Source organism: Megalops cyprinoides, chromosome 15, assembly GCF_013368585.1.
Source record: "Megalops cyprinoides isolate fMegCyp1 chromosome 15, fMegCyp1.pri, whole genome shotgun sequence".
NCBI lineage: Eukaryota > Metazoa > Chordata > Actinopteri > Elopiformes > Megalopidae > Megalops > Megalops cyprinoides.
The window spans coordinates 14,514,794-14,538,551 of record NC_050597.1 but is presented as its reverse complement, the minus strand read 5'-3'; the positions used below and the strand labels follow the sequence as shown (position 1 = coordinate 14,538,551).

The window sequence follows — 23,758 nt, the reverse complement described above, 5'->3', positions numbered from 1 at the left end:
AGACAATCCAAAAACACAACAAGAGTTTTTCCACATTACCAATCATTATAAACACAGCACACAAGTCAAATAGCAAGATACACACTTGAAAACATTGGTGGGTTATGTCCTCTCAGATAAACAGCAGGACTTGCTATCAGGGTCCCTCTCAAGGATCTGTCTTACAGAGCATGAAAACCCACTATTCTTATATTAACTATTCACAGGGACATGTCAGCTCAGGTTTGCCTAGCATTATAACTCTGTTTTTCTGTTGAATTCAATTAAATTAAATGAACTGTGGGACAAGTTCCAGACTGTAGTCTGCCCTAGATTGTCCTATCCAAGCAAGTTGACATCAAGAACAATGGCAATTTGTGGTGAGGAATTATTATGGTACACTATGTATACTGAACATGAAGATTTCTCATGCATGCACAGAGGATTTTGGTTTAAAGCATTTGGGATGTTATATGGATGGCTTCCTTTACAATGCAACCACTCATCTTCCTGTTAGCAATAATAATGATCATCATTTTATGTAATCTTCAAGACAGCTTCATGATGAATATACTACAGATCAATACACTCTATAGCCCCATGTGATCACAGCCCTCCTGTGACACTTTATATCCGCTTGATATGGAACTTGTGACATAGAAAATGATAAAAGCAATGTTGAGGTGAAGCCAGTCCTGTAAGTCAGTGATACAATATTTTCAAACAGGAGACTCACAACTCAAGCAACTGTTGTATGAATGATGAATCCATTGGATTTCATGGTCAGAATGATCAATGGCCAGAAAGTGTATACTAACGCAAATGTGGTGGAGCATGGACCAAGGCAGCAGCTAATTTCTAGTTTATATGCAACCAGCAGGAAAGCTAATTGATATTGATAAGCAGGTAGCTCTTGTTCTACTTCCCATAGCTCATAAAGGCTTTTACTCTAAGATCAATGAAAGCAAATGCCTCTGGTCAGGGAAATTAGCTTTAGGCTTGTTTCAATGTATCCACAAAGTGGCATATCCTTTGCCAAAATTAAGTAGCCACTGCTTCTCATGATTTTGAAATTGATGAAAAATTCAACAAACAGAAAAGTAACCCTTGTTCGTACTCATTTTGCAGCATTATGGAGAGATTTGATATTTTTTCACATGTGTAACAAAAATGACAATAATATTTCAAACAATTGATGGTCTTGCCCAATTTAAAATAAATGAATTATTCAGTGTGTAGCTATCCCCAATTACTGTTTTCAGGAATCTGAAATGCATACTCCTTTGAAAATAAGATCTATTTAAACCGGAATGTTTCAAATACCTACTTTTCATGTAATCATCCATTTCGGAGGCATGCACACTTCCTAGCAGAACACAGCAGTGGTCAGTTGTTTACTTATTATCTTTGTTAGGTAAAATCACAAAGCCAGCTGAAGGTGACATTCTGTTCCCTACAATTTACACAAGGGTCCAGAATGAAGACATTTTGCTTCGTTTCATTCATACAAAAGCTCTCATGATTATAGACATTTCAAAGATTCTTTTTATGGCATGGAAATACATTATCTATTGGACCATATGCTCATCCTCTGCCAACATAGCTTCTCTGGTTCCAGAATGAAGAGCTTCTTCTGTAATGAAACCACGGCTTAGTCCTTTTTAGGAAAACATCCAATAACTTGGGTTAAATGCCCAATGATCCATGGACAGAATGAATTATAGCTTTCCCTTTGATATTAGTGAGGGGATTTAGCAATGATAATCATTTTTAACAAAATAAAAAAAAAGGTCATATCCGCAACTTACAAAGTATCTGATGAGAAATAAAGTAATTTCATGAAACTGTGAGCCACGTTATATCAGAGGAATGTTTTCTTTGCTGGAACATTGACTTGACAATGACACTTGATTTCCCCCATGTTTCCAAAGTGGTCATTGCAGAAAAGCAGCCATATGGAAATGCAGAACAAATTTTATTTCCCTCAGGTTAAAAATTAAAGTGCTGAAACATGTCTACCGAAACATGCATAAAAATAAAACAAAAAATGCATAAAACTCAGTTTCTAATTCACTGAATTCAACATACAACAATGGCAGTGCACAGCACCGTGCTCTGTTCTTGTTTGTTGATTTTAAAACAATGCTCTTTAAAGGGATTAGATGTAAAAATAGATAGAGCTGTAAGGCTTGCTTCAGGCAGTGCATGTAACAGCAAATCCCCTCCGACAAAAATGCTGTCTAATAGCATTAAAAGGAAGCTTTGACCAAAACTTTGTGACCAACATTCCCAATGGCCCATTCGACAGAAAAACAAATACAAAATAAACATATCACTTCATGCTGTAAATTTTGGTTGTTATAGTATATTGCTTGGTTGGTATTGTATATTGACTCAGTGCTGGATGAGGACATCCAAGTTTCCTGCTGTAGCAATACTTGTCTCAGTGAACACCTTTCCATATTTTCATAGGGATGTGTATTGGTGGTGTCACCCCGCCTACGCAAGAAAAGTCTTTAATTAAATTGTCAAAGCAACAGTCATGAATAATCAATGATTTTTCTAAACCTCCATACAACAACTAGTCTTTGTTGAGGTTGTGAGATGGAGAATGTCAGAGGGAACTTTGTGGAAGTGGGTCTCTCCAAGTGGTTTTGGGGTAATGTTTTGTGCCCAGTGTGGTTAATTGATTGGTGCTGCTAATTTTGATCTCAGGGATACGATGACGGATATGACGGAGAGTACGATGATCAGAGCTACGATGCATATGACGACAACTACAACAGCCAATCAAAGAGGTATGTTTTATATTTGTATTTTGAAACATTATATACAGCCATTTGCCTTTTTGTACAGCCCAGAGGCAGAATGGTGAGAGACTGCATTATTGCTCTCCATAGGACCATGTGCTGAACTGATTGTGAACTATTGTGAACTTTTTCTGTTCTTTTAGGCTTCTCTTTCTGGTACAAAAATGCACAGAAAAATGAAAATAAATAAATAAATAAAATGGCTTTATGGTATTCTGGCATTGGAAATGCACAGATCCATTACCTTAAAATAAGTACTCCACAGACCATTTTGTAGCAATCTACCATGTTAGGCAGAAACAATACGGTCATAAAATGGCTTCATTTCATCCAAAAGCTTTTATGATGTGTGTCTAGGCTTTTTACCCTTATCTTCCTTCCTAAAATGATTACTCTCCCTTTTATTCACTTTATATGTTTCACTTAAAATGTCATTCTGAAACCACATCCACTCAAGGTATTCTGAAACACAATTACAATCTTCCAAGTGCAGGAAGTTTTGCTTTTAACCAGTTTGAAGAAGTACTTTGGGTTTAATTCTGCATATACTTATTTTATAGATTTCTTAAATCAACTTTTGAAAGTTCTTCATCTTTTGTTTATCAGCTGAAATCATTCTTTAGACACTATTTATTTTGTCACATCGAATACTAATTTGTGCCTCTCTGACACTTCTAAAACAGGCTGCAGATTATTCTCACTGATGAAATAAATAGAACCATCTCCTTTGATCTGTGTAAACGCTCCTATGCTTTTTCATTCCAAAGTCAAGCTGAATCCCAACCCCTTGTATCAAACAGTGCATACAAATGTGTACTTTCTGTCTTTGTAAATGTTCATGATCCAAAGCTAGCTGTCCGAGTTGTTTTAAAGAAAGGTGCACATTTGACATTTCTCAATAATGTGTTTCCTGAGTGAATTCTAATAAAAATAAATAAATTCTAATAGATTGTCCATCTGATGGGATGTTTTGCAGTGGGAGATGCAATAGGTGAGATATGTGGCCAATGTAATTACCTCAAAGAAGAGAAAAAAAAAATCAAATGGGTTACGAAATTTCTCATCCTCACCTTTGTTTACAGCTCAGACCCTCTATGCATCTTTACCCTCCACCACTTTGGATGAGTCAGAGATCACACATTTGAAATCGCATACTAATGAAGTAATACACATGTTGTGTATTATATATTTTGTCCAAGTACAGCTTCCTGGATGAGAGAGTAGACTCACTGTTTTCAGAGTGTTATACTTGTCAGACATGAGTCATTGTGTGGCTGGAATATTCTAACAGAATGAATTTGCCCACATAAACCCTATGTCCTCATAGCTGTTGAGGCTATGATACATATTTACGTGCAAATATAACTAAGAATTGAGATGCTGGTGAGGACGAGTGGGGGGATGCTTGCTTGCTTGCTGTGTCCTTAACTACCCCCTTTGAGCAAGTCTGCAAAAGCACCAGCTTCACAGCAAGGGGGTAGATCTGGTTACCTAGAACTCTTTGTATTTTAAGCAGAGATGACACTGATCTGTCATGGTTTAAACATGCAGAGAAATGCAAAAACAATATGGTGGACACCTACTCATGAAAGTGCAAACAGCAGTACATGGGTTGTTAAGGTTTTCAATCATTGTTATAAATTACATGCATGACAGTATGATGATATACAGTACTTCACCATTCTAGTATTATGTTTTGCATTAATGGATCTTCTTATGGAAATAAAGGAACTTCTTGCCTGAACTAGCTTGGCGGCTAGAGAAACATTAGCATCAGAAAGTAGAGCAAGCAAACTCGTAATTTTCTCTGGCTGTATATTAGCTATCTGGTTATAAGAAATTGCTAGCTACCTTTAATTGGCTATTTATCTGGCTGCATAGTAATATTTTAGCTAACTGGATGAAATAACTTGTTTGCTAGTTCATGGCTAGCGAACATTAAATTGATGGCTATATGTCTAGTTGTCTGGTGATATTATAGTTAACTAGCTGGCTGTAATAACTAGGTACCTAACTTATAATAAATAGGTAATTAACTAGCCAGCTCACAAATAACACATAACACATATACCACAACTTTGCTTGCCAGCAACAGATAGTAACCAAACAGGTAGACTAACAGCAGCCTGCCATTGTTTACTTAGTTTAATATTTTTCCCTTAAAATGCTGGCAGGGACCTAAAATCAAGTCAATAAACAAACTTAATAAGCACCCCTTTCTTCCCAAACAATTCATAGAATGCCATTCTTGTTAGCAACTCAGCTACTCAGGACAAAAGGGTATCCCCAAGTGAATATTTTTAACCTCCAGACTTCCTGCCTCCCCTTACTCTTTGGCAACTGACTGGCTCACTAGACGATGTCAGTCTTCAGAAATTTTATAAGGTGCATGTTTGCCTGAGTTTTACCACAGCTCAGCCGCACAGCTCAACCCTGGAGGTAATAAAAGATAATTTAACCTTCGGCATTCCTCTGCAATATAGTGCACATCACTCTACTGTGGCCTGTGTCTACTGTAGGTGTGCTTCCACTCTTCTCATATTGAAAATAATGACTTGAGGCATACGTTGCTGAGCTTGCATGTTCAACGTGAAACAAGCATAAGAATGTGAGACTCCATCAATTAAGGAGATAATTAGTCTGATTAATTTACTAGGAGATGAGCTGGAATGCAAATTGCAGGACCCCAAGGCCTTCCAGGACTGAATCTGTCCATCTTGTAATTGGACTATTAACCTTAAAACAAGATTGAAAGTATTGCAGGCTGTATTTTCCTGACTCACTAATGCATTGTTATCTAGTTAGGAATACTGCGCCCCTCAGCATGATGTCAAACAGCAGTTCAGTCCTCACCTGTCTTCAGACGGAAAGTGATTCAGCATAAAAAGAATACTCTCAGGATACTTATGATCAAGGGAAATGTTGAGAGGTTGTTTTAGGCCGATTCATTTTCGTTTCCGTGCTGTTACAATTCACTCTCCCTCATTACTACACTGAAACAGCAGCTTTTAGAACATTAAAAAAATGGAATGTGTTTGTATTACATGAAAATTGTGTTGGTGTTTGGTTCTTTTTTACTCTTCTAAAGTGTTTTCATGTTTTATTGTAAGAAAGTACCATGTCTGTATATGAAGTAATGGTTTTCTTCAGTACTGGTCATTAGAGAATTAGGCAGCAGTGTTTAATTGGAGAAGGAAGTATCTGTAGACTCTCTTCCAGTGCTTAGAGCATTCTGGACTGTTCCTGTTTTTCTTCAGTGTTCTCCCACATTGTGCGGTTTCCATGTAGAATATCCCCTTTTTTTCATTGCAGCATCTCAGAATATTATGAATACAGCCATGGGACGAACGATGAAACCTACGACAATTACGGTAAAGATTCCAAGATTTTCCTTTGTTATTTTTTTATTATGCTTGGGTTCTGAAACAGAGAAAAGCAATCAATCACTGTCGTTCGAAGAATAAAAATGTTCTTGCTCTCCTTTCTTGCCTCATTTTTCAAGGATTGATTTGTTTGATCCTAACTATGCAGTTTGGTGTCCTATACTCAGGGTAGATCAATTTTGGGCCAGATCCCTCCAGCAATTAATCAGAAGGCAAAAATTGATATCCACAGGGAAAGCATGCTGGCTGATTAGTACCCTAGTGTGTTTTACTCTGCCAAGTGTCAGATCTATTGACGGGACAACAGTATCATTTGCCCAGACGGCTCATCCACGGCAGAATGAAACCACACAAAGTTCTTTTTTTTCATTTTTCAAACTATACATTTAGGTTACCTTACCTTTCAAGTGGGCATTGTCTCTGTTTCTTTCCATCTACATATAGTAAGAGTTTATTTTTAACATCCCACCAGTTTTTGCAATGGTTGGTTGATCTCATATTCACTGCATACTTTCATAACACACACAGTCACAGTAAATGTGCAGAAGTGCTCACCCGACATAAAGGGACATCTACTACAGTGTCCATGAGGACAGTGCACCATTCACTGGCATTAACGACCTTCCAGGCTGCTCAGCAAATGATGTGACAGGGGCACGGCCTGATGCCTTTGCCAGACAAAGCTGGCAGCTCCCCTTCTTAGTGCCTATTGCGACGATGATGTTTCTCAGCAGAGAGATAAGCAAAGGGCCTGGCGATGTAAGCCAGTGTCAGGCCACTATTGTCCTGAGCACCTTCAATGCGGGGCCAGGCCTCAGTGCAAGTGGCTGCATGGTGAGACCTGGGGCTGGGTTGGCCTTCCTGGTAGGGATCTGGAAATGTGGCACTGTCAGTGGAACAGGCTGGAGGGGGTTTCTGTATGGATACGCTGCCAGCATTTTGTCCACGGTAAATGTGCCCTTGTAGGATTAGATCTGGTAGCAGGGATCCTGTTGTCTTTGGCTCAAGCAGCAGATGCCGCCTTTGTTTTTTTTCTGATTCACAGCTTGGCAAAAGGTGTGTCAGAGAGAGAGAAATGGTCTGATTCTCCGTGAGCCTTTCGTGAACATGGATGCGACAGAGCCATATGTCATGAGAACCTTGCTTTTTTGTGTCATTTGAATAATCGTAACAAGCGGCTGTGGTCAGGGGCTTGATTTTCCCCCCTTGTGTGGACTGTGGGCAGAAAGCCCATCTAATTAATTTGCCATGGAGAAGGCCATGTTCCCAGCGGTGCCCATGGTGGAAAATCAAGTGCTTAATCTCCTCTGTTGTCATACAAGTGTACATCTGTGGAAGAGACAGTTGTACCTAGATCTGAGTCCTTAATTAGCGGGATTATAATGTGTGTCAGGCTGTCTTGTATTTCTGGAGAGTGGTCCATGATTTAGAATACCATTTAGATTTTATTGAAAAGTTTGAGACTTGTTTGCTAACTCTTGTCATAACTCCCATAACCCATCTGAGATCATCACATATTCCCATGGTACTAAAGAAATGTGTTAAAAATCCAGTCAGACAATTTATTGATGTCTGGAATCAGTAGCTTATGTGGAATGAAATCAGGATACCCTCCACATTTGTTTTTGTATAAGAATCTGAAGTGGTTGGTGGCCTGACAAGAACAAATAAATCTACATGGAGAAGTAGGTTGTCCCAGGTACCAATCACCATCCCCACAGGCAGCTTGAAGTTTTAGTCTGTTCAGGGAGTTTCAATTTAAGTCGATTTCTAAATGTATGCATTATTTATACTGTTACTTCTCTTCTACATTCAGTCAGCCATAATCAGGATTTCGCTACTGGTGGTATTAAATTGACCCTTAGCTCAAACTATTTCTCTACAAAATTAAGGGTCTGTGACGGTCAACCTCAGGTTATCGAATTAGTCCAGTGAAGACACCAGGCTGGACCAGCATGAACTGGGCCCTTAAGTGAGTGAATATCAAAGGCCTTTCCTATCTGGTGCTGAAAGCTTTGCAAACCCTTGGCAAGTCCACACAGTGTGCTGTGATATACAGCCCCACATTAAACATGATAGGGCTCCAGCAAAGCTTTGAAGGTTATGGTTCCTGGCCCCACAGGGAGAGTAATTATGTGTGTTCGAGGGCCACTGAGCATGTTCTGGAGGCCTCATACAGCATTGATTTTTTTCAGGCATGTTATATTTATGAGAGCAGGATCGTGCTGGATCTCTCACTGAGTCTGAAGGATTCAAACCTCCACAGCCATGTGGACACTTATTGAAACTTAAGGACTCTTACTATTTAGGAATTGTAATGTTTCCTATATGAGGAGGATACTGAAATTAATGCCAGGCTAAAATTTGTGTGTGTGTGTGTGTGTGTGTGTGTGTGTGTGTGTGTGTGTGTGTGTGTGTGTGTGTGTGTGTGTGTGTGAGTGAGAGTGTGTGAGTGTGAGTGTGTGTGCGCACGCGCGCGCATGTACATGTCTATAGAGAGATGCACCCGATAAGGATGGAAAAACTACTTCCTTCTCTGCTGTGTCTGTAAGGGGGGTGTGGATGGGAGAGCCCAAATATATTGCCTCAAGAGCCACATGAAGGATTAGATTTACTGTGCTTGGCAGTATATGCAGTGTGGAAATCCTCAGAGGAATTTGGTGAACCAGAACATCTATTGCCCTCTGACCAGCTAACAGTGGTCTCACCTGCAGGCTTATGATTGGAGCCTATGCACGATTCACATCTAGGTCCTCACAACACGAGTGCTATGTACAATCAGGTGTTTACTACATATAGCATTCATCACATTTGTTTTTTTTTTTTTTTACCAGACATTAAGGCTTTTCATCTCATCAAAACAGTTTTAGTTCAAGTATTACAAATGCCATTTTTTTCTTCCCAAAGTGTACATTACAGAGCAAAAGAAAATATTCTGTTCATTAAGGTTGATATGGCCCCAAGTATCAGTTTGTCTAAAATAATTAAAAGCTCTCTTTTTCTATACCACCAAAGAACAAGATGTTTTTGAGTGTATAGAAGCTCTTGATATTCGAGGTTATCATCATTGTCAATGACACAATGAAAATAGCTGACGCCTACAGACTGAAGGAACACAGTAACCCTGAGATGTGTCAGAGCACCTTGTGGGAGCTGTCACAATCACCCTACACCTCACAGGCAATGGCCATTATCACTTTGATGGTATGGGTTTGAAGGGACTTTAGGGACTGTGTGAGAGATATAGATTTGGCATCTTGGCAGAGTGGCACTGCGGCAACATATTTGAAAACACTTCTATTAAGTCACCATGTCCCCAAATGAGAATTGCAAAACAAAAAGGTTTCTTTTGTCTTGAAAAACTTCACCTAAGTTTACATCCTTTTATTTCTGCTGATCCTCCAAAGTAGCTTTTATCTAAGATGGAATTAGGGAAAAACACTTGAAAAGCCCACCTACAAAGCAGGGGTAAGATGGCTTTCAGTACCAATTCAGCCTCACTATTACCAAACTTTACTATTACAGAAGGTCTATTTTTCATCAGAAGATGGGTCTAAACTGGCAAGAATTTGGTTCACAAGCAGCACTTCTTCATGGATGATCCTCTTGTTTCTACTGTTCTGTGTGCCTTCAATATGTTTCGCTCTACTTCTAGCAGAAGAGGAGTGGACTGCAGCCCGCCCTAGTCTCAAAGCCCCACCGTCAAGGCTATCGCGAGGGGGCTACAGAGAACACCCCTATGGTAGATATTGAAGGTGCTCCACATCTGTCACCTCCAACTACAGACAACTTTAGAACTGTGCAGTCCCCCACAAAAGCAAGAAATTAATTGGTCCTTCCTTTTTTTGAGCCTCCCCTCTCCCATCTTCCGGGACATCTCCTCCAGGGTTTCATATGCCTAACGCTCTAACCTACAACACAATGTCAGCTTAATTGTTTTTGTAACATGGACTTATTTTTAGAGAACAAGTACAAGAGGCAAAACAAAACCAGACAAACGCGTTGAAATCTGGCAAGCTATGTCGATAAACTCTCTGCACTGGAATGCTGTTCTTCTTGGTTGTCCATCATTGGTGTGTCCTTCAAAAGCAAAAGCATGAAGTTTCCACAGAACTTGATGCTTCTTGATGCCCTTTAGCGAATCCTGGTCTCGTCGCTGAAGGCAAGAATGAATTGCAACTTTTCAAGTGATGCTAACCAAGCTGTAGATAACTTTTTCCTTTTAATATTTGTTAGTTTTATGATGTTAAATATTGAGTTTGTAAATTTAATTTAATTTTGTTATTGGGATTGAAAGCAACCAGCTATGTATGTAGCTAAATCTAAGTGCTCTGTTCAGTGTTTAACTTGTATTTGTATATAAAACGTAATAAAAAGAACATAACGCACCATGTGTAAGCTTCTCTAAATAGGTGACCATAAATTGTCAAATTTGTTTTGCCATAATTTGTCAATAAAGCTGAAATCTTTTTTTGTAAAATATAAACATTTGAATTACTTGTTTCTAGCACTAAATGCCTGCTTTATTTCTCCTTCAGGAAATGGCTAAAATGTTTTGATACATTAAAAAGAAATCAACAAAAAATGAATTTTAGAAACTTTTGTCTTAAGTCATTTTTTGTGTAACAATAGATAAGCTGTATTAATACACTAAGAAGTATTGTTAAATAATTTTAAAGCTAAAGAGCTAAATTGTTTCTTGAATCTTGGTTAGTCGTATAAATGTATAACATGTTAATGGTAAGCAATTGTTTAGTACAATAAATGGATTTTTAAACTATCTTCTAAGCTTGATCTTACTAAACACAAATTCTGATGGACTTCTTTGCATTAGCATGTCTCTGAGAATGTTATGGAGATAAATGAGGTAAGAAATGCCCCTTACCACAGTAAGACTGTCTAGATGCCCTTGAGTTGGCCAACATATGCAGTCTCCCATCCAACATTTGAACATTGCATAGATTCACAATCTTTGTCTGCGCACTTAAGAGTGAGTGGGATGCATTTTCTTTAGATTGCACTGTCTATTACCAGCAAACCAGCAGCTTCACATATGTTTCTTGTTTTCCTTTCTGTTATCTAACCTCAGAACACTGTATCTGCAATTTCTATTGCTTTAAATATCATCGCCACTGATGGCCAGTTAGAGATCTGAACTCTCTCTTGTGACAAGTAGGCCCGAAGGCTGATGCTTATAGAGAAACTAGATCGCGGGACTCAAAGGATGACTAAACGTTAAGCAGGTAACCCCAATAATAACTCTAATTTTGCGTATGCCAATCGTAAATGATAAAGTTACTAATTCTTAAAAAAGTAAACCTTCCCAATCTAACCACAAATAGGTGCCTAGGCCTTTTAAAAACCGCTAATTAATGTTAACTAGACTTCAAAAAATGACCCACCACAAAGAAACATAACTCTGCAATCAATAAAAGAAACTAAAACTAATATTAATTTCTATCAAGCTAAACTTCAGTTACATAACCAGAAACAAGATTGCAAGAATGTTACAGGGCAATCAAAATGATCTCTCTAAAATGTAATTTTCATGTTACTCTGGCTTTTGTCCTCCCTGATTGGTTTACTTTTTTGATAGTAACACAGGCTTTGATATCTTGTGAATAGTGTTTAGGCCAATTTGCATGCATGCTGAATGTAGATTGGATTTATTTTTCGCAGTTCTGTCTTGTATTTGTGGATTTTTTTGCATTTGACACTGGAGACATGTAGAAAAAAATGACACCTTGTCTCTCTACAGGTGACACACACTGTGTGAACTGCTCAATAGATGGAAGAATGTGAGAGAGGTAAGTTGATAAACTTTGTCATCTTTCAAAACAGACTCTTCAGGGTAGCGGCATTGTGCAAACAAACGACGGGTTTATCAACACCATTTTCCATTTCACAACCAAGGGAACACGTTGCTTTAGACAGCTGGCATTTCCCACCTTGCAAAGTCACGCTCATTCAGAATGTATTTTTCATAAGTTGTGTCTGAACTTCAGCAACACAGTCAACCACAGGTAGAAAGAGGATTAAGACTCAGGAATGCGGTTTGAACCAATTTCAATTGAATGTCCCCCGAGGACTCAAATGGCGGAATAAAACAGCAATGTTCAGACGCATTGTTCCTATCAGATTTGATTATGTAAATGAACGCACCGAAATCAAGTAGCAGAAGGTGAATTGTCATTATCCGTCACTTGGCCTACTGAATGCTCAAAGTTCTGGAAGTTTCAGAGAATCTAAATTATGCAAATTGGAATAAGCAAATTTGATATTATGGATTTAGATAAACAAATCTGCCAGGCCTATGAATACTCCTTGCATTTAATGAGATAAATTAGAAAATTACTGCCGGACCAGATGAAATGCACATTAAAAGCTGTTGAAACAAAGCAACTTTCTGTCTGCTTTCGTTCATCTTCATTGCATGTCATAAATATTCAGTTTGTGCCTCTAATATGATTACCATGATTACCATGATAAGATTTTTAATGGATGTTCTGTAGAAAGTAATATCATATCAGCTCAAGAATGATCAAATACACTGAGGTACAGGCAGGCAAGTGTATTGCCTTACATAAAAATTAATTTTTTATCTATCAATCACAAATCCAGAGCCAGTTACTATTATGTCTAAAATTTATTTTTACCTTTATTGTCACAAGTTGTTCCTGTCAGATTATACATTACGTGTAATGCAACAGAGCTGTACATTTGCACCCCCATGTTTGTAGTGGTTGGGAGACACACTGTCTTAAGTGAGATGCCTGCATTTATGCCCACTAGTAAAAGCACTGAACATATTCTGAATCCTGCTGCATTCTATATCTACCTGCATTCTGTAATTTGAGATTGTTAGGACACCACCCTGTAAATATTTCTCTCGCCTACTTCAAGGAATTGCAACTATGCAATTATGGAACTGTAACTATGTACATAGTTACATAGAGTTCATGGTTTACGGAGGGGTACAGAGGGGACTTGGCTTCCTCACCCTCAACACCACCCACACAAATGGCACTAGAGCAATGAACCAAACAGCAGAAACACTGGATGCCTTTGCCCCATTCCGAACCCCCCACCTCTCCCAGTTTTGCAGTACCAACAATTACACTACCAATACATTTAACATTTACCTTACAGTTACAATACCTGTACATTTTTTTAAAAAAAATAATAAAAATAGTAAAAATAGCATCTGTTGCAGCATTCAGAATGTAGAGGGGTGACTCACCAATTTTAAACTGGTCAATAAAGACCCTGCTGTCACAATTACACTTTACAGAGGATAGAGTGACAGAAAGTAAGAATGCAATATGTTAGCTGGGGAGCGATGCCACATTCAACGCTCCTACAAGCCAAAGCTTATCAAACTTTTTTTCCCCCCAGTCAAATCACTGTAACTGTGCCTCTTCACTCAGTTTTAACCATTGGCCTTAAAAGTACTTTAACTCATGAAATAACCCCATATAAAACCACGCTGCTGGAAGTAAATTAGGGAATCTAGTCAATTTGTCATGTGAACCAGTGAGTCTCAATGCCTTCTTGGGACTTTCCAGAGTTACCATGTAATTACAGCAGCTGGAAAACCTAAACCTTTTTTATGTTTTCAGACATCGATATTGACAGTCTACATTTGCTCCGCTTACAGTGGGGTAGAAGTTCACTGGAGAGAAGCAGAACATCTAATCAAATGATCCAGTGCCAGAATCAAAGTAAATGATGTATCATATGGATCTATAGGCATAATTCTGACACTGATCTATCGGTAATAGCAAAAGTAAAAAAGTTAGTCATATTTGATCCAACTGCTAGCATGAGTACTGCACACTAATAACTTGTGCTGTAGTTAATACATGCCGCTGTTAGTGGTAGTTTACTGTTTGGTAAATACAAGTTTCAAACTTTTTTTCGATGATGTAAAACCAGAAATATCCAGGAGGATTTACATTCAGTAGACCCCCCCCCCCCCCCAACTCCAAACCCCCCATCTTTAAGGTTTGTAGCTTTACACCACCTCATCTTATCCCTGTCAGTTATGAAGCATGGATGTATGGGGAAGTATTCATTGTGATTCATTTTGCTCTCATCCCAATCAGCCAAAGTAAGCAATTTGCTATGATGAGGTGTTTTAAAGTTGTTTAGCAAGCAGACACTCATCTCATTATATTCTCCTCTATACATGTGAGTGCTAGTGGGGAGGAGGGGGGGGGGGTCCTCGCTTTAGATTAAACATGTCAGCAAGACAGAGAGCAACCTTAGGAGATCTCAGGCTGAGTGCTATGCCTTATTTGTTCCATTTTTAGCAGGATTAATTTCACCACAGTATTGGATTCCAGTGAATGAAAACTGTGACACAGGGAGAACAAAGATATCCATGAATATGTACATTTTCCATTGTGTTTGTGAAGGTGGACCACCCTGTGTATTCAAGTCTGCTTGTTCAGTAGAAAGTCTTCTGATGCAGCTGTCTTTGTTGTGTAAAAGGGAAACAAATTCTGTTATTGCTTATTTTATGTACCACATTGTGGAGAATTTTTTTTTGTTTTATTCAAATACATTCATTCTCTGAACTGTGAGTGACTTGAAAAGGTAGTATACTTTCACTACTACCTCTCCAAAGACAGTAACATGATCAATCAGTGTTACTTCAAACAGTTACACAATAGAAGGCTTATACCTGCCAAACTATCAACTGCTGCAGTCTGTTGATTTGAGTATGATCTCAGTGAAATCGCAGCCTCATATTAATTGGAGGTTTGTTCATGTTATATCACCCCTCCCCATTTCCTACAAAAATTCATATTAAAAAGGAAAAGCTTACAGAAAAGAGTTCTTCTGTTGGTCCCCATATCAGAGAACACTGGATGTAGGTATGAATAATCCATAGGCAGATGAATTTGAAGACTACCTGTGAATGACACCACCACCATCTCTATCAGAAGTATGGCCCCTTATGATAGAGAGATATGACTGCATCTGGAGTTGGAGGAAACAGAGAGGGGCAAAGGCAACTTGGCCAAAATGCAAAAGTGACTGAAAATGTAGAATATTTCATCTGAGGAAGAAAGTTTCTCAGAGGCAGTGTTGTGCCATCTCAGTTAAAGATTAATTGCTTTAAAGAATAGAAGAATTTGTTAAGGCAATTGAGTGCCATGTCGATTTTCTCTCTTCTGGATTTTTTCTCTTTTTTTTTTTAAAGTCTGTTATGACTACATTTCGCTGCAGTACTTGTAAACACAAATACATATTTATGCATTGAAGAAGAACATAAGCACTGTATTATTTAACGTCTGTTTTAATGGAGTGGAAATCTAAAAAGCCACAGTTTCTTTTTTAAATAAATGGAGTGTGTTGAGGTTCGTTAACACAATTCAATTAATCATCTATTTAGCAGAACACAGCATTAGCTTTATGGGGTTTGCTAGAAGGTAAAGCCTGCTCCAAATAAAGTAGCCTCCAAAGAGTAAATACAAAGATTAATTACACACATGACTGCAAGTCTGTGGGGACTATCTGCTTAATGGAAACTGTGTTCCAATACACCAGTGCTTTGATCATGTGGGTATTTCACAGTTCAATAAAAATGAGCTAAAATATTTTTTACAAACCAAGTAAAATTTCACCTTAACAATAAAACATCTTGACCAATCAAACAAATCCATAATAGTATGGAAATCTAGCCATCTGAAATGTTATGCATGTATGATTTAAAGCATACAAATTTTGAAAACTGACTAAAGTTTTTGAATTAGTAGATCTTTTATGACCAATCATGATACACTTGAGAGACTTGATTGACTTTTGCATAAGCACTACATCACCCCATTAGAGATAATTAAATACAGGTGATGCAGTGAATGAACTGTTGACTATGAAGCTGGGTGAAAATCAAGAGCAAAAACTGTACAGAACAAATTTATTCTTTATCAAGATAAAATATTGTTTCAGCTTTATTTCATAATAATTTGTGTATTTGTATTAAAAAATATATACCAGTAAATCAGTCCATAGACCTTTACATTTTATCAAATAATCAAATCATTTTTAATACATCTTTAAAAAGGATTCAGTGACAGCAACAGGATTGCTGCTATCCATTCCATTTCCGTTCTCGAGAATTGAATCACCCTCACTAAACCTCCCTAAAATAAAGAGATAAACGAAGAGGAATGTTTATCTATGGGCGAGTGAGGTAATTATCGAGACTGACACACGGTCTTAATTAATTCTGTTCTGTCAGCCTCTGCTTTTTTGCATGGGGATTTCGAGGCATTGAGGGACAGCTGGCTTGGCACTCCTCCCTTGCAGTTTACAGCTTGCCAGCAAATTTATTGGCAGCAGGCCCCAACATTATACCCACCCCCACCCCCTTCACACACACACACACACACACACACACACACACACTTTCCTTTTAAAGAGAATTCTATTATTCCTTACCCCAGGTTAGATGTGGGCATTAGATACGTAAGTGTGTTAATCTATCACACTTTATGGGCTAAGGCCGGATCCCCATACTCGCTGCAGTGATCGAGCAATAACTCCACAACAGGATGAAATTATTTTTATTATATACCGGGTGGCATTGAAATATTGCTTGTCCTGATAAAAAAAAAAAAAAAAACAGGGCCAGGAATTAATTCTACATTAGCTTCTCATCCAGATAAGGAGCCGGTGAATTATTCTTTGTGCATTGATTTTAAAAGCCATCATAAACAATTAATCAGGGGGCTTGTCTACAGCACAGCAGCTCGTCCGCCTCAAAGGGATGTATGAAATATGAACAAGCAAGTGTTAAAAATGTTGCCATTGATCATCTAGACTGCGGCTTAAAAAAGGCCATCATCAGGTGGCATTTCAGTTTTGTAGAAATGGAGGGTATTGCCCATATCTTAACATGGTCTTATAATTTTAATACATTTCTCTTAATACTATTATTGCTGTTGTCATTACTTGGCAACTTAATAATTATCCTCTCTTTTTGGCATAATATTTGTAATAATTTATTGCATAAGATCAATTGATCTGTTGATAGCATAATGCCTTTCTTGAAAGGTTCTGTAGAGCAGAACCACTGAATGGCTGCATAACATTTATAGCTATCACATGGATTTCACATTCATAAGCATTTACAAATAGAAGCATATAAGCAGCGGCTTATTATTAGCCACAGTATTAGTGCTTCAGCTGAAGCGTTAAATCCACTCTACCCATGTTACAATTACTGTTTTAGAATAATTATCACTTACTAATACTTACTAATTATGCAATTGTACTTGGTTGTTTATTTATCAAGTGTTCCAAAGTAATTCTTTAAAACTATAATTATGTGTCATTTTACTGCAATATATCATATTGCGACTGCATAACAATTGTTTGTATTGAAAATAATCATTCCCAACATAATATGCAGCATGCAACTACACTATAATTAGGGAGACATACTGTAAAATGTACACTGTTGAGGCTTGAGCATAAATGTTAATGGAGTCCCAGCCCATGTCAACTCTGAATACTTCTGCATGGTTTTTTTATTTCATACCGTACCATAACATATAATCAATTATTTATGATGCAAGCTGGATAAGTGTATAAGTGTAAGGCCACTACATTTCAAATGAATATGGCATTTATCCATTCTCCATTTCTGCCATGTAGTCATTACAGAGAGGTAAATGGTAGGCCTAGATGGCCCTTGAATAAAAGTTAAGGTGTATTTCAAACTTTTACTTCATCACAAATCACATTAAAACGGTGGAAAAAAAAAAACAGGTCATCAGTCATCTCTACAAAACTGTACACTGTTGTACTGCAGAGTCAAGTCTCTTTCTTTGCAACATAACCTGTGACAGCCACAAAAGGTAGTTCTTTTTACAACAAGCTAAATGAAGAAAAAAAAAAAAAAACGAACAAGGCAGACTGCCATTGTAAGATCATGGTTTCAAACAACAAGACTATGGTTTGGCTTCTCACTTCATACTTCTCAACCATCAGTCAAGGCTTTAAGAAACACATTTTTGACAAGTTATTGTAATGTATAGTGGCAGGTACACTAGCCCTTCCACACTGCAGTGGCTGAGAGGTGACAAATGAATATTCAGGGTAGACTGAACCATCATTTATTAAACTGTCCATTGATGACCCTGGAGTAGCATAAATGTGCTAGGTGCTTATAAGTCATAAAGATAAGAGAGAAGTATATGTTTTAAAAAGTGACCAAGCCTTTACTAGGTAATTAACTCATACCTCATACATTCTCACATAACCACAACATGTATTTACAACACAGAATTATATCTCCATTTGTCTCCCCATTCCCCAGTGTCTGTTCCTGTGGATGCATACATGCACGCACACACACACACGTACACACACACACACACACACAACTTGGTGGTATAGTCTTGTCTGTTTCTCTGATCAAACGGCAGAGCAAATGAAAGTCAGCTTTTATCCTTTCTCTATATAATCTGTCTCTTTCAGATATTTCACAAAGCAAGACTAGTTAGATGGCTTCTTTAAAATGTAAAACAATTAAACAAAGCTCAGCCCAATGTCTTTTTAAAGATTCCAGAATGAAATTTTTGAAAAAGGTTAGTTGGCCATTCCACCTGATTCTTAAAATACGCCCACACAAGCATAAAAAAAGCAAGCTGTGTTTGCAAATGTTATTCACTAAACAGTTCACATCAGCAAAATCCTCCTGTTTGCAGACAAATCATTGATGATGTAATCCATTTCTAGTCCTTTGGTCCTTATGGAATTTATTGTCAGGAGAGCCAGGTTGCTTGTGCGCAAATCTCTACTGCTGTACGTCAAGTGTGTTTTCAGTTGGCGCAAAAAAGGGAAGCTTCACTCACAGGAGGCCGAGCTGATGCCAGTGTGACAGTTATGCACACAAACTTATCAAGGTCGATGAAAAGGCCTTTGTATGGTTTCAGTATTGGAGCTAAGTCTATTGTTGCATTTGTAGTTTCTCCCTTCTTTTTTTCTGTCACTGAGGCACTGCGCTTGACAAAGTCTGTCTGTTCTTGGTGTGAGAGTCAACAAAATCTTTAAGATGCCAGTGTTGTGTACATTGTCTTTTTTGTCTGTATTGACCTGGGCCAAGCTACACAGTTCATTTGCTCTTTGCCAAAGAGCATCCTATGCCTCTGGGCAAAGCTGGTCATTCAGTGAGGAAATCACAGTGTGGACAAGATCCATAGCAGAGGCCAAGTGTGAGTCAGAGTACTGAAGATGATCTGACAGTGTTTTGCTGTGCAGGAAAAGTTTCCTCCAGTAAAAAAATAGCTTGACTGTGAAAGAGTTGCCAGTCACTGCATGCAGAGCTTTGGCCTCTGTTGCTCTGTGAGAGTTAGACATGGATCTGGATCACTGGGAGTGTCTTGCAAATAGCTGGAAATGTTTTTCTTGCTGCCCAATGAGGGGCATACTGGCATGACAATAGAGTCTCAGAGAGTCTTTTCAGTTTGCCAGTGCTTTTCCTAGCTCAGGTGCCAGTTGCGGTTTGAAGATGATATCATGCCCATATAACTCAGTAAAGAAACAGTGCAGCATCTGAATCGTGGCAAAGGAGTTTGCTGCTGATGTTGCCTTCTTCACACAGTCTAACGACACTACATTCAAACAATATTTAAACCAACGCACATGTATTTCTTGTGGCACTTTTTGTCTAAATTACTGATTCTCAATCCTGCTCCTGGGGCCCCCCTGCTCCACACATTTTCCATCTTTCCCTGCTCTACCAACCTGACTGAACTAATCTGTGGCACTTTTGATTAGCTGAGCAGACCTGATTTAATCAAGAGCATGTTTGGAGCAAGGATAGATAGAAGATATTCAGGACAAGGGGGCTCCAGGAGGAGGATTGAGAAACACTGGAAATAGTTTAATTCCATTGTTACATCCATCATAGCATTGTCCAACCCACTTACTTTTGTTTTCTTTACAAGCCTCTTCCATATGTAGTGAAAGAGAAAGTCAAATATAGTTATGATGTATCAGTCAGTAAAATATCAGTAACACTACGTACTTTTAAATTAGGTCTCTTTTGTGCTCAACTTTGAAATGAATTTCATTTTTTACGTGTAATAACATCTGTTCAACCCATTAATGTGGGTTGTATTAGTTTTTTTTTTTTTTTTTTTTTTTTTAGTTTGTTAGCTATACTGAATTTAAGGGAATTTTCTAGGAGGGGCTAGCTTGTTTCCCTCTAGCCACTATAAGCCCCTACTTCCACCCCACATACCATGTATATACCATGCCAGTTACGGTTTGTTACAGAAGTCCTAAAAGTACACAGTATAACTACTGCTGAAATATAAAGGCAAACTAAATTCACATGGACCCCATTTTATAGCTCTTAAAATTCTATTGAATTCACATTTAAATGCTTGATTCCAAATACAGTATAATCTGCTGCATTTCTGTGTTAAATATTCAAGACAGAAGTATGCCAGTGCTTATACAGTGAAAGATATAAACTGTATTTAGTGCACAACTGTTTTGTTTACTTTGGTAAGGATTTTTGAAGTTCAGTTATGTGACCCCTTTTGACTTTTGTAAACCTACTGCCAAAAGTGTACCAAAGGACATCTGAAGAACAACAGTAAATTCACCAGCAAAGAAAATAGCTGATGGGGGCTGTGTACGTATTAATCCTGTCTCCATGCAGCAGCAATTAAAACCAATGTTGTGCAGACTAATAAATGTTCCCGCACAAGACGGATAGCGCTTGGATTTATTGAAATCACACTTCATTGTGTATGAAGAAGGTAACGATGGTGACAGATTGCTGTTGTTTGTTTTTAATGTTGTACCATGCTGGCTGGAAGGGTAAAAAAAGAAAGTTCTCTTTGTGATTGATAAAGACAGCTGTTATTAAAACAGCCTCTGTGTGGATTAATTTTCACATCAAGAGCAGGAAAAGAAAACATTAACCATTGCTTGATATGCCTTGCTCAGGTGTATCCCTCGTGTTTTCACTTCTCCCACTGGCAGAGATTTAGGAAAACAAACTCTTCTAGTTGTCATTAAACTATGAGAAAAGTGTGATTGAAAGATGAAGGCATTGAGACGTTCAGTGCAGATTTACCGGGCACTTTCCACCTTTTCAAAAATCAATGTTCCTGAAGCATAGCCACACTCAAGATTCTTTTATCATTGACAGACCTCCATCTCAGGGGGACATAGTTCTTTAGTGTCATCCCAGTAGTTCTTTGTTTGCCATTCTTCCATTTACATCCTACCTTGGCTACCATAAGCACAAGCCCTCTCTGAATCTGCCAGCTGTATCTCAGCCCACTTTCTGGCATGCCAGTCATAGATGAATGTTGTAAGAACTTCTCTCCCTGTGAAGCAAATACAAGCAACAGCACTGTCCTTGTTGGAAAATATGCCACATCCTTGCATGTCAAAGTATTTTATTAGTTGAATTGCACAGCATGGTTCTGTAGACATGGCACTGTTTCCTGTGTTTGAATCTAGTCTTTTTCACTACATGAGACAATGAAGTAGTTTCACAGGTTGAAGGACCATGACTCTTTAAAAGAGATGGGAAATATCCAGAGCACTGTGTGCTGTTGCTCAGCATCACTCAGCTTTCTACCTCTGATCAGCTACCTTTATTCTCATGGGAGGTTTATAGTGCTAATGTTTGTAATTTCCATATTTGCATGGAAGGGAAGGCCTAACAGTGATATAGGAATCGAGGATTGTTTGAAACTTGATGGCTATAGTCCACATCCGTCATCCTTACTTTCTCCAGCTGGTCGTTAGTGTTCAGGGGTCAGTGTTGCTGTTATTTATACTTGAAAACAATTGGTGAACAAACTCATTTTGTTACTATTAAATGTGATGGTAATTTAAGCATATGAAAATGGAATCAATGACCTCAGTAATGTTTCTCCTAATATGCTCCTAATATGCTGTCCATCTGGGTTAAGTCAAAGAAGTGGAAAAGCTTGCATCTGTCTGCCACTTTCGAAAGTCGATTGTGGGCTACTCTATCGACTACAGCTCTCAAGGAAGCTGAGAGATTTCTTGAACAAACGCACCTCTTGATTTGAAGCACTGTATATGATTTTGCTGGCAATTTTCACAGAACTAAAAACATGTATCCTGGCTGAGCAGTTCAATACATTTGTTTTATGAGTAAAATCCTTTACTAGCTCACTTATTTCAAGCATCAGGATAGCCATCCCTTGTAGTGACAGAGGTTACTAGATTGGACTCATTTTTGCTGAATTTTTGAAGCCGCTGATGCTTTCAGTACCTTCAGTGTCACATATTCTCTTCCAGACTTGCAGAAAATGACAATTGCCAGAAAAACCCTCCAGTGTGAATGACACTATGATGTGGATGGCATCACTCATGCTGTGGCTACTTCAAAATCACTGCTTCACCTCATTTTCCCTCATGTTAAATGAAAAATTTAAACTGTGCATTTGTTTACACTGTCAGGTTATGAACTTTCCGTGAAAGAGCAGAAAAAAGGCTGCTTGGAAGAAGGAACCACGTCTCAGTCGGCACATGCAAGTGTCAGTCATGACGGGTATGTATCCACACGTTCACCTCATTGCAAGTCATTGACCCCAGAAGGCCTCAACACACATCACACAAAAACCTTTTTACAAAAACAATGATGCAAACAAAGATAGTGTTATGGGATCACCACAGGTAATGGCACCAGAATCCTCCCAGGGTGCCAACACATCATAGTCCTGTGCCAGGTAAGGCCTCTCTTAATCCGTTTATGAGCCAACAAAGTTCTCAGTGTAATATACAATAAAATGTGAAAATACTGGCTTTCACACTGTATTCTATTGAAACATTTCTCAAAGCATTACTCTTATAAGAAAACAGACTTCAGAAAGTCAGACTTCATCAGAATGAAAATACGTCCATCTTTTTCACATACAAAATTTAGCATCATTAGCTTATTTTTCAGAATATCATTAGATACATTTGCAACAGATCACTTAAAGCTGCCATTAGATTTTGCTCTGTTACATACCAGTATTGATTCCCTGAATAAATAGAAAGATGCAAGTCGATGATTACAGGGATACTAGTGAAATAAATCAAAGAAATGGAATATTAAATTGTGTATTATTAAAATGATCTCAGAGTAAAAAAGGAGACAGACCTATCTCACAAATGCCACTGTTCTGTGGCACTGAAGCCATAGAGACTCCTGACTCAGAAGCATGTTTTTCTAAACCACTCCCTCCAGGTGGTGTGTTGATGCTCTGAATCAAATAAAGATATGAATTTGGAGAATCATTGTGTGACTGAGCAAGTGGCTGCAAGCGGTACAGTATATAGATGAACAAGCAAGTTAATACGTTGGCAAGTAACAGGATTCCACCCTTCACAAATGGGGTTTGGAAGGGCAGAAAAAGGGGAGATGGTTGGCTGAGTCCCAGGAGAAAGACCACTGGTGCAAGACGAGCAAATCTGGGCAGTTTATCTCCCAGGGCGGTCTCATCCTGCTGTGCTTATAAAGTGTGAGGACCACAAAAATTTGTCTAACCAATTAATCAATCACATGCATTTGTGCACTGCACCAGTCTT

General features: G+C 38.3%; 1 protein-coding gene across 2 annotated transcripts in view; it reads left to right on the top strand.

The window, feature by feature from the left end:
* Positions 1–10,146, top strand: part of khdrbs2 (KH domain containing, RNA binding, signal transduction associated 2) — a 99,911-nt gene extending 89,765 nt beyond the window's left edge. Inside the window, exons 7-9 of one of the 2 annotated variants that reach the window (XM_036547336.1) lie at positions 2,695–2,777; positions 6,102–6,160; positions 9,831–10,146. In XM_036547336.1, the coding sequence (XP_036403229.1) occupies positions 2,695–2,777; positions 6,102–6,160; positions 9,831–9,925 (237 nt within the window). In that variant the 3' untranslated portion in view covers positions 9,926–10,146. Of the gene's footprint in view, positions 1–2,694; positions 2,778–6,101; positions 6,161–9,827 lie in introns of both variants that reach the window. The other variant, XM_036547335.1, reaches the window with a different exon arrangement.
* Positions 10,147–23,758: the final 13,612 nt, after the last annotated feature.